General features: G+C 52.1%; 1 protein-coding gene across 4 annotated transcripts in view; it reads right to left on the bottom strand.

Moving 5' to 3' along the window:
• Positions 1-4,332: 4,332 nt before the first annotated feature.
• The window catches only part of Efcab6 (EF-hand calcium binding domain 6), a 203,569-nt gene continuing 195,994 nt past the window's right edge, over positions 4,333-11,907 (bottom strand). For all 4 annotated transcript variants that reach the window (XM_031351264.1, XM_031351255.1, XM_031351274.1 and 1 more), the window contains 5 exons: positions 9,578-9,823; positions 8,417-8,567; positions 8,119-8,303; positions 5,519-5,668; positions 4,333-4,768 (listed from right to left, as the gene is read on the bottom strand). In XM_031351264.1, the coding sequence (XP_031207124.1) occupies positions 4,646-4,768; positions 5,519-5,668; positions 8,119-8,303; positions 8,417-8,567; positions 9,578-9,823 (855 nt within the window). In that variant the 3' untranslated portion in view covers positions 4,333-4,645. The remainder of the gene's footprint in view (positions 4,769-5,518; positions 5,669-8,118; positions 8,304-8,416; positions 8,568-9,577; positions 9,824-11,907) is intronic.

The following is an 11,907-nucleotide window of genomic DNA, read 5'->3' on the forward strand; positions in this document are numbered from 1 at the left end:
GAGGATGGCCTTATCAACGGGAGGGGAGGCCCTAGGTCCTATAGAGGCTTGTTGCCCCAGCATTCGGGGATCCTAGAGGGGTGAGGTGTGGGCGGTGGAGGAACATCCTCTTAGAGGCAATCGGGAGGGGATTCAGATGAAGGGGTTGCAGAGGGGAGTCGGGGAAGGGGGACAACATTTGAAATGTAAACAATATAAAATAATAATAATAATAATAATAATAATATGATTAAAAAGGAGAAAAAACCCTCAGAGACCTGCCTGCCTCTTCCTTCTGAGTACTAGGATTCAAAGTGTGTGCCATCATACTTGGCTCACTTATACAAATCTTAGGGGAAAAGGACAATTGGGAAAGATGTGTCCACAATACAGTCTTCTAACCCAGAAGCACCACACACCCCTGCCCTGATTTTGATCTGTGTTCTTGTTTTTCAGTGCTGCATAGTCTACCACTGCCCAGGAGGACCTGTGGGGAATTTTAGGTTTCTGTTTACCTGGTCTGCTGGAGGGGGTCTGTCATGAGTGGTATTGTTTTAAACTTCCCATTGCAGTTGTGTATGCTAACTGGAGATGCCAGTGACTTCTAATGACCTGATGACACACTGCCTGGTTAATTCTAGGAGCATTTTGGCTCTTAGGAGTGTCCTGTGCAGACAACCATGCTGTTGGACAATTAGTTTCCTCTCTGTTTTGACTGCTGAGTGACGTGTGTGTGTGTGTGTGTGTATGTGTGTGCGCACGCACGCGTGTGGGTACATGTATGTGCACAGGTGTGCCTGCATGTGTAGGGTGCACATGTGGGTGCACATGCATATGTGCATGCGTGTAGACCAGAGATCAACCTTGGGTGACTTCCTCAGGTCCTCATTTTTGAGACAGGATTCCACTGACCCCGAAGCTCACCAAGTAGGCTAGGCTGGCTTGCTGGCGAGCCCCAGGGATTTACTCACCTCCATTTCCCCAGCGCTGAGATCCCAAGCACATGTCATCGAGCCCTGATTTTAAATGTGGGGTAGGGAGCCCACACCCGGGTCCTCAAGCTTGTGTGGTGCTCCCTTTCTTGACAGTATGTCCTCCCCCTCTGATGGCATATTTGATTCCATTTTGATCCCTGTTGACTGACTTGTGCTTCTTACATAATTATGCAGTATGTTTTTACTGGTTACTTTACGGTTTGCAGGGACATCTTAAAGCACCCCTGTCTGTCTGGCTTGTCACTCACAGGAGCAGACCCTACTCTCTCAGTACAAGCTCAGCTCTTTGTCCTCATTCTTTGTGAAGCCATTGTTGTACCTGTTGTACTCAAACCAATACATGGCTACAGATTCTGAGACATTGCTTTTGAGGACAATCGTTAGCACACAGCATTTTCTTTTACTTTCAATTATTTCATTTCCAATTCCTTTCATTCCTTTGAGCCTATGTGTACCGGCTGGCTTTTGTGTCTCAACTTTACACAAGCTAGAGTTATCAGAGAGGAAGGAGCCTCCCTTGAGGAAATGCCTCCATGAGATCCAGCTGTAAGGCATTTTCTGAATTATAGTGATCAGTGAGGGAGGGCTCAGCCCATTGTGGGTGGTGCCATCCCTGGGCTGGTGGCCCTGGGTTGAGAAAGCAGGCTGAACAAGCCATGGGGAGCAAGCCAGTAAGCACCCATCCATGGCCTCTGCATCAGCTCCTGCCTCCAGGCTCCTGCCCTGTTTGAGTTCCTGTTCTAGCTTCCTTCAATGATGAACAGTGATGTGGAAGTTTAAGCCAAATAAACCCTTTCCTCACCAACTTGCTTTTTGGTCACGGTGTTTTGTCCCAGCAATAAAAACCCTAACTAGGACACACTGTAACACTATTTTAGAAAAACATCTGTCACTGACTATTAATTTTTTTGTTGTCAAGACAGGCTCTCTATAGCTCATGCTAGCCTTGAATTAATGACTTGTGCTGGGATTACAGGTGTGTGTCACTGTGCCTAGCTTTAGCCTTTTAAGTTTTTGGTGTGTGTGTGATGTATGTATGTATTTCTCTGTGCATGTAGATAGAGGTCAGACATCAATTGTCAGGTGGTCTTGCTCTCTGTTGTATGTATGTATATATGTATGTATGTATGTATGTGTATATATGTATGTTGAGTCTCTCTGGCTGAACCTGAGCTTGAAGGCTATCTAGCCTGGCTGGCCAGCAGCCCCAGGGATCCTCCTGCCTGCCTCCCCAGGGCTAGGATCAAAGTAGTGCACCAGTATGATTGGCTTTCACATGCTTGTGAAGCAAGCGATCTACCCAATGAGCCACATCCCTGGCTCTTTGCTTTTTTTGCATATCCATAGAGCGGCATCCCTGCCTTGGTTTGGGTCTTTAGTGAGCTGTGGGGTGTTGGCCCTCATCTTCTATGCCATTGTGGTTTCTGGGAAAGGTGTTCAGGTTTTCCCTCTGGCCCTCCCCTCTGTGGGAGTACATCTCTTCCTGTGCTCCATGGCTGTGTCTTGGTGGATGCTCCTGGATGAATACCACCTCCACCTGTGTTCTTCCTGCTGTTGTTCAAGTGCCTTCGACAGGTTTGTGGAGGCTCTCAGCTACTGTTTTCCCAAGCATGCCTCCTCTGGGTATTCTTCACCCACCCCACCCCCCACCTCCGATTTCCCATCCTGTAGCTCCATCACCTTCCATACTCCTCTCTCTGCATCTATCCATGCTGCTGAGTGCCCCACACCCTTTCAGTCTTCCCATTTGCCAATGATCTGCCTTTTGCACTGTGGTCTGCGTTTCCAGCATTTTCCCTGAGCCCTTGGTTTTCCCTCTGCCAGGGTTCTCTGTGTAGTCACATTTACTGTGTCTCCTTTTCCATTGCAACAGGCACACCAGCTGCTTCGACCTCCAGCCATTTCCAAGTCCACGCTGTATCTGAGGCTGATGCTTGTCCCTGCAGACTGTGGTTTCGGAAGGATCTGGTAATATTTTTGCTGAAAGCTGGGCATGTGTGCCAAAGAGATGTCCACCCACTTCCATGCAGGGACAGGGGGTGAATAGTCTGGGCTTCATGGGCCACCCGAAGAGCTGCCCACCTCTCCTGCTGCCACACCCTCTTCCTCCCTTCGTTCCTGAACAGTGGCTGAGTCTCAGCCACCAGGTCCGGAGTTGGCTCTGGGCTCTGAGAAGGGAGCGAGCGGTATCAGAAAAAGCAGGTTCAGAGTTCAAGGTAGTGTGTAGGATGGGAGGAATGCCAAGGTCTAGGCACATATGTAGGCACCCACAACCCCTCACTGGTCCTTCCCACTGTGGATTTCAATAGGTTACTCAAAAAACACAGGGACTCTTTTGGTTTCTGGGGTTAGAATGATACTGACCAGATCTTCTAAGAGCTAAGTATCTCCCGGTCTATGTGACAGGCTGCAATGTGACCCTACTGCATGTGTCACATTGGGCAATCTGGCTGTCAGTGCCAGGAGCTAGGGATGAGTCCAAGAAAGCAGGTCTCCCTGCGCCATGAAGTCTAGCAGAGCGGATCCCTGGACCCAAGCTACCACCCAAATTGCAGCTGTGCTTTCTTCTCAAGAGAGATCCAGACACCATGCCTGGTTAGACTAGAGACATTCATCAAGTGTGGGTGCAAAAGCAGGTCCCCATTCTCACCCTGCCAGCTGGACTTTGTGCCCAGTGTTTCCATGAAGAGGGGAGGGATGAGGGTAGCATGCACCCTGACTGCCTTCCTCAGGGCTTGGGGGAGGAGCCCCAAGTGGTGACCTTAGGGCTAGACCTTGGAAGAAGTATGGGATTCAGCATTAGAGGGCAGGGTCAGGGACGTTGTCCTATATCTACTGCTGTATAAACACAAGGACCAAAGCCAATTAGGGGAGGAAAGGGTTTATTTCATCTTACAGCTTTGAGGTCACACCCCAGCACTGAGGGAAGGCAGGGTGGGAACAAGAGGGCAGGAACTGAAGCAGAAGCCACAGACGAACACTGCCTACTAGCTTGCTCCCCCTGGCGTGCTCAGCCTACTTTCTTATGTGATTTAGGTCCACCAGTCTAGAGGTGGCGATGCCCACAGTGGACTAGAACTGGGCCTTCCCACATTAATTGAGAAAATGCCCATGGACTTGCCTACAGGCCAATCTGGGAGAGGAAGTTTCCCAGTTTTGAGGTTTCCCCCTCTCTCAGATGACTCTAGCTTGTGCCAAGTTGGCAAAACAAACTATGCAGGACAGACATAGCCATGGGCCTCCAGCTGTCCTCCTATCTAAGAAAGCGGGTTCGCAGAGGCAGCCTAGGCCCTTGAATACTGTGCCGGGGATAGGTAGGGGGGTGCCCTGCAGGCCGTCATGAACAAACCCCCAAGAATCCCAAGTTTTAAAATACTTTATTAGTCATAGTTCTTTTAAAGTCTCAAGAGTCATTCCCACAAAGACTATTTTATTTGCTCAAACTAATGAGTAAGAGCGCCCGAGGCCAGCAGCCGCCCTGTGGTGCCCAGAGAGGCCTCAGTGGGGGGTAGAGCACGAGCCTACATGTCCTGAGAGTCTGGTGATGGGTAGGGTTAGGTTCTGAAGCAGCTCTGGGGAATTCACTAAAGCCCTCCATTGTCTGGTTTTTACTAGTCTTGGGGATAGACTCTGGTGCCCCATCTGTCCCCAGCACTGCTCTGCCCGGACGCTTACTGCAGGAAGGCACGCAGGAAGTCGTTGTAGGAAATCTTTGAAGAGAGCGATTTGTCATAGTATTCGAGCACGTGGAAGAACTCCTCCTCTGACAGGTTGATACTGAATTGCCGCAGCACCTGGGGGCCAGGAGACCCGTGAGCAGTGGTGGCTTCAGGTCCAACCCCCTCCTCCTCCATCCACAGGCTCAGGGCATGGTACGGCCATGGCTAAGGATTCGAGGTGCCCACTGCTGTCATCTCTTTCCTCTCAAGGGAAGGGGCATGCTTTTTTCCTAATATCCGGGATGAAGTGGAGGCTCCACGAGCCACCTTGGACTGTGAGATGGGGGAGGAAGCTGGGTGCTGAGGGCAGCAGAACTGGATTCCTGACCCCACTGCTGTGCCAGCTTTGGAGCCCCCCCTACTCTAGACTTCTCCATGGAAAGAAAGAGATTGCTTCTCGAAGCTGCTCTTGCCTTGCTTACCCTCACAGCCCAGATAAATCCTGCTAGAGGTCCCTAGCAATGTGTAGGAATTAGGTTATAGGCTTCTCCTCTGCAGCTGATGTTAGCATTCGTTTCTAAAAGGAGATTGTAACATGGGCTAAAAGACCCCGGGGCCCCTGGACTCTGATAGGACAGATGAGCAGGTCTGAGGCCTGGACAGGGACCTCTCAAAACACACACACACACACACACACACACACACATCTTAGAAGTTTCCAGAAACCTTTAGGGAGAAGAAGCTGTGGTGTGCAATTAAGGGGCAGGTAGGCCACAGCCTGGGCCTTCATAGGTAACTACAGGGTTCCTTCAGAGCTTCCTATGCTACTGGCCTATGCTTGCTATGTGTTCCAGGTCCATAGCAGAAGAGAGCAGAGAGTCTCACCTTTCTGAAGTCGGCCACACTCAGGAGTCCCGTCCCGTTCTCATCATAGGTCTTGAAGGTACGTCGCATGGGCCTCCAGCAGTGAACGATCTTAGGCTGGATCCGCAGCAAGGCTGAGTAAAAGGAAGGTGTCTCCACACCAGCTTCTTTCTAAAACCAAGATGGAGACTGAGCATGCAAACTGGGGTGGAAACACTGCGGACCGCCACCTCAGCCAGAACCTGGCCCTGCTCCGTCTCTCCATAGTGAGGGCTGTTTCAGATCTACCACCTCAGGGATGCTGAGTTCCCACGACCTGGGGTCGGTGTGTGTGGGAACCTTGAGGCTGAGAAAGGGGGACCATGATTCCAGCTCTGATGCAGCCACAGCAGGTCCCATTTGCAAGAACAGGTCCGTGTGGATACCAGGCCAACGTTAAAGCCATACAGAGGTAAGATAATGCCCGGGCCTTCTAGTAGGTTATTAGGATGAAAGGTACGTGAAAAGCCGCAGCGGACAACAGCATGTGGTAATGAGAAGTCTCACAATAGTGTGCTTATTCCTTTGGGTGCCACGGGATGAAGACAGGATGTCTGAGTGCTCTAGCCCCAACACATGTCTGCATATCACCAAGGTGAATTACAGGCGAAAGCATGAAGTCTCAGGGAGGCTTAGTTGAGATGTGGCACTCCCCAAAACAGACTAGTGGGGTTAAATTGCCTTCAGTGTGTATCTCACTCAGCACCTGGGACATTGACACCCCCATGCCCTAGAGCTTTGCAAGCTGAGTCTGCCTACCTGCCAGGGCCTTGTGGAACCTGGCTCACCCACACCGGTGTCCAACCCAGCCAACCCTGCTGCTGCCTGTCGCTTGAGCTGCCTCCCCCATGGCATGCCTACCGTCGCTGTTGAAGATGTAGTTGAGGGACAACTGGGACAGGGCCAGTCCAGTGGGTATGTTCTAGGGCAGCTGGCAAGAACCCAGTCTCTCCTTGTGCCACTCAAACTCCCCCATTATGGCCCTTCAGACTCTCTTGGGATGGGAAGGGGTGTCAGGCTCCCTCTGCTCTTGACAGTGGGTCAGAAGAGGCATCAGCAGGCTCTTCCCCACGGAGACCCCTTCATCTGCTCCTCACAGACCATTCTAGCTTGCTTCTAGAAGGGGTAACTGAGGCCAGAGGAGCAGAGCGAGTTTAGGGAGAGAATTTGCCAAGAGAATCCAACGAGGTCTGGGACAGCCTCTCCTACCTATAGGGCTGGGCTAGCTTATGGTACACTTGGCTTTGGCTTGGCCTGCCTCCTGTGGGTAAGCAGCAGCGGGTGCTGGATCTCGCCCAGAACCTCCTGTGTGTGGCTTCCTGTATGGGTTTTAGGATGGCCCTCTTGCCCCAGTCCCTCTAATAGCTTCCGGGGAGGGTGGGTGGGTGTGATGAGGTTGTTAGCCTCCACTGAGCTATTAAGGTGATTGGAACTGGGTTTGCTTGCTCTTGGGCCTCGTGTGAGCTACTCAAGCATGCTCCCACTCTACCACTGAGCACTGTTCCCCGCCCAGCTCTGCTCCCGATCTAGGTCAGACAAACTTGACTCAGAGTGACAGACGATGGAGCAGGAGCATACTCTGTAGCTTCATGCTCTGGAGAAGTTTGAGCGGGACGAGGGTATGATAGAGAGCTAGAGTGGTGTTGGATGTGGCTTTGTGACTATTGTACAGCTGGGAGGGGGCAGGACTGTCCTGGTGTCTTCGAGGTCTCTGAGGCCACAGTTAAGCACTGGTGGTGAGGCAGGGAGACTGCCAGGGAGTTTCAGGCAAGCCTGGGTTATGCAGTAAGACCTCGTCTCAGAACGCTTCCGTTCACCAACGGAGAGAGAAAAGACAAGCAAAAATAAAGAATGAAAGGAAGGCAGGAAGGACAACCACAGTGGTGGAGAGTGTAGGGGGGCGCTGAGGGTGTATGAGAAAGAGCTGCTCAAGCCCCACCCACACTCAGCCTAGGCCCCACCCACACTCAGCCTAGGCCCCACCCACACTCAGCCCAGGCCCCACCCCAGGTTGTACCCTGGCAGCCATGTTCTGAAGCCATGTTCTTGGCTCTGGGCCCTGGGCCCCACATGCCTACTTTGCCCTCTTCAACCCTCAGGGCACCGTGTGAGAGGACGTGCTGCCCCACTCTGGACAGTCCAGTGTTTCTGGGGCTCTGAGTGGGTATCTTCTACCAAAAGATGGTTGGGCCCCAGGCTCTAGCTTCCCGGCTGTATCTCTAGAGCCTGACCCCAGAGTTCCAGAGGCAGACGACTTCTTTCTTTTAAGGAAATTAAGCTCCGGAGTCATTTTAACATCCACAGTTAGATGTCCCCCAGATCGCATCTTTACCCCCTTTACCCTACCCTACCCTCCCTGCGGGCACATATCTTGACACACTATCCTAACTGACCTGGTGGCCATCTTCCCCTGTCCTTACCTTCCAGGTAGTCAGAGAATGAAAGTCCAAGGACTTGGAAGCCAGAGATCTAAAGAGTCAGGCTCTGACCCGCAGGGCTTGAAGAACCCGGCTGTCCAGGACCCCCTGTGCTGCCAAGTTGCTGGGTTCAGGACCTCTTAGGCTCCTGGCTGGCACACCTACCATCTTGTCCGCATTCTGGATCCTCATCCTCCGCATCAGAGAGGTCTCCTTGGCCTTCAGCAGCAGGACGCAGCTCTGGATGAAGTCGCAGTAGGCGAACTTGCCGTTGTTCTTCAGGTCGTACTTGACGATGAGCTGCTGGCTCTCTTCCTTGCTGATGTCCAGCTTGAACTTGTCCACGAGTGCTGAGGACCCAGCGGCACCATTGGTGGGGAGGCACACGTTTCTAGCTCCACCCATAAGGCTCCCGCAGGTCCCCCGCCCCCACCCCCGCCTCCCCGGGGGCGGGGCCACGAACCCAGGAACTCCGCTGCCAAGATGCTCCCTTGCTTGTCTGTGTCTTTCTCCTTGCATTCCTTCAGCAGCTCCCGCCAGCAGCCCTGGATCTGTTTGCGGAGCCTGCTCTCGATGGGCTCGCAGTTCTGTAGGGGTGGGGTGCCCACTGGGGTCTGTGGGGGGTGGAAAAGAAGCATTCTTTCAACTGGAGGGTCTCATGGGGGCAGTCGTGGGACCCACAGAGAGGACTTGGGATCTGCAGGTCAGCTGTGTGGGTGGCACTGGAGATAAGCTTACTTCCTCTAGTGGGCCATCTCAAGCCAACGCATAAAATAGTGGACTTTGGAAATAGGTAGCCACGTTTTAGAGGACAGCTCATCTCCTTGCCCTTCCTAATTTCCAGAACTTCCCACACTCCTTGGCTTGCGGTCCCTTCCACCCTCAAGGCCAGCCTTTCTCAGGGGTCTCTCCTTAATGCTACACTCATTTCCCCTGTTTAAATTTCCTGTTTAAAGCCTTTGGGTGCCACTGGTCATGTCTCTGCCGAGATCGCCACTGACCAGCAGCCTAATCGTCCTCAGTGTGGGAGGACTAGCAGGTGGCTGTTTCTAAGGTGCTTCTGACACATTCTACATCACCTCTGACTTCCCTGAAGACCACAGTCACTGTCACTCTGAGACCTGTAGCAACATACCAGGACCTCTGTCCATTTTGAGCAATAGCCAACACCCAAGTGCATGGTAGGTATACAAGACATTGTGTGGATGATTCAGCCCTAAGTGCATAGTAGGTATACAGGAGAGTGTGTGAGTCTACAGTTCAGGGCTCTATGTCAAACTAAGGACCAAGGCCTAGGAAGACACCATAGGCCTCATCCGGTTCAGGCGAGGGTAGTGCCCAAGCTCAGGAGTCTGTCCTTGTCAGAGCCAGGCTTCCTGTCCATGCCCCTTACCTCTGTCTCTTCCTCCTTCCCTTCTGGCCTCTTCTGGGTTCCCCTTTCTACCTTGCCCCTCCCCAACCCTTCCTCAAACTACCCTCCCTGGCTGGAAACTGACCCTGGAGCGTCCTCTAGGCTCATGAGCCCAGTTTCTCCATTACCTGCAGCCTATCGGGAGAAACACTGCTGTGTACACAGACCTGCCTGGAGGCAACATGGGGGCACTTGTCGGGAATAGGCACTCACACAGGGGTGGCTCCGTGATTTCAACCCTGCTCTGGAGTCCCGAGAAGGAGAGCAGAGGGTGGACCTGGCCCCTTGGGAGACCTCAGGGGCGCTGCTTCCCCGCTGGGCCATGGTCGATTCTCCAGAGTCACCTGCGGCCATGGGCGCCGCCGAGGGCACACTCTCAGTGCTCAACTTGCTGAGCAAGTCTTGGTACTTGAGCCTCCCCTTGGCGTTGACTGGCATCTCGCTCCACAGTCTGTCAAACTAATGGCAGCAAGTCAGTCACTCCCAAGGGAGTGTGAACCCAGCCAGAGTGCTGGAGAAGTGGGGTCAAAGGTGAGAGGAGGTGACTGCAGACTGGTTTCATGCCAACTTAAAAAAGAAAAGAAAAGAAAAGAAAAGAAGAGAAAGAAATCCATTTGGTCTCTCAGAATAGAAGCCTCTGAAAGACTAGGGGGGAAAAAAGGCAAGACAAGAGGATTATTCATGGCTTCCGAAGGACATTTTTTAATTGAATTGGGTCCTCAGTGAGCAGTTTAAGGCCATTAAATCTTGTGATTAGTCACAGTGACCGAGCTGTGGTGCATAAAAACATTTTAGGAGAAAATGCAAATCAAACCAGGGCCCACCTCGGTCCCACGGAAGCCTTAGAGTCATTTTTCTGAACACCTTTCCTGAACACCTGAGTCACAGTGGCTCACAGGTGCCACCAGCCTTCACCTCGAAGGTAAGAAGCATCCTTGCAAGAAGGAGGCATTTGGAAAACTGGGAAGATGTTTATGACTTGGCATGGTGGCCGGCTGATGCCACATACCCTATCAAAACTACACACGGCATGGGACCAGGTGATGAGAGGCCTCCCATAAGCCACCTTTGATTACAGGGCCTTAGGCCTCTCGCCCCCACACCCAACCACTTGAAAAAAAAAAAAAAAACCCAGCTGATAGAGCTGGCTGTCAGCCTCCGGAGGGACAGAGGCCAGTGGGCTGGGGACAGTTTCCTTCTTCCCTTGTCGTCTAGAGGCCTTCAGGAATTTAGTTTGCTCCTGAGTCTCTTCTGGGGTTTTTCCACAGCAAATGACTTAAAGTGAGCAAGTCTTAGGCTCTGTCTAAAGTCCCCAGATACTTGTTAGCTGCCACACCAGCCTACTCTTGGGGTCAGAAAGGTGGGTGCCTCTCTGGAATTGGAGTTAGGGCACCTTTAGGTCTGCACTACACTGACGGATGTGCGCTCAGGCAAGGCAGCTGCCAAAGTGTGGGATTTACAAACGGAGGCTCGCTCATACCAAGCGCATTCCCAGAGGGTAGTGTCTGGAGCTGAGAGGATTGCAAGTCATTGAGAAAATTAAAAACAACCCATGATGGGTAATAAGACTCCACACAGTTGATGAGCTTGGAGGTGGACTAGCCCAGGGCTTCTCCAGCTCCAACAAGCAGACTCCCTCAGGGAGTCTGCTAAGCCCTGCCCACGGAGTTCTGATTCCACTTCAGAACCTACAGGAAGATTGAAAAGGAGTATATTGAAAATGTACAAGATTCTGCCAAAAAGCAAATGAAGTGGTAGCTCCTACCCCAGAGGCTAATCCCCAGTGTTCCACCAAGGAGCCTCTGCTTAGCTCTAGGCTAGCCCTGGTCTCCAGACCCAGCCAGCATCTTTTAAAAGCTGTGAGTCTCACAGCTGTGAGTCTCACAGTGTCCATCCATCTTGCCACCACATAGACACAGCCTCATCTGCCAGCTGGAATGATCACTCTCCTGGAATGATCTCTCTCGCTTGGCCTCAGGCCTCCCTTCTGCCTCCTAGTCCCGACTCTTCCATGGCATTCTGAGGAACTCTCTCTGCCCTCACAAAACCCACATCCTCAAGCTCTGATCCCAGCTCTGACTGAAGCTGCTTCTGAGGATGATGGGAGTCTCTGAACTCCCACCGCTCCTGTGTGTCACGTGCAGAGGTGGCCTGCTCCTCTGTTTGCCTTTCAACATGGATACTATGTCTCCCAGGCTCTGGTTTCCCCTCAGCACACTTTCTGCTGTCATCCTCGGCCAATGCATTCCTGAAGACAATTGGAAGGTCCCTTAATGTGGTTTCTATTGCTGTGATGATGAAACACCGTGACCACTCTTTCAGTGTTGAGCCTGTGTTAGCCACTCAGAGGGTCACTTCAAAAGGCGGCATGACTGACTGTGATGCCCCTGGAATCTTATCTCCAAACACTGCTCTCTCTGCCTATCCTGTTTTCAGACTCTCCTTGAACCATCTGCACGCTCACCTGCCTTTTGTTCTCCTGTGTCCCTCACCTGACTCTCAGGTGCTCACTCCCACCTCTCCTGTGTCCCTCACCTGACTCT

The sequence above is a fragment of the Mastomys coucha genome, unplaced genomic scaffold (genome assembly GCF_008632895.1).
Source record: "Mastomys coucha isolate ucsf_1 unplaced genomic scaffold, UCSF_Mcou_1 pScaffold11, whole genome shotgun sequence".
Taxonomy (NCBI): Eukaryota; Metazoa; Chordata; class Mammalia; order Rodentia; family Muridae; genus Mastomys; species Mastomys coucha.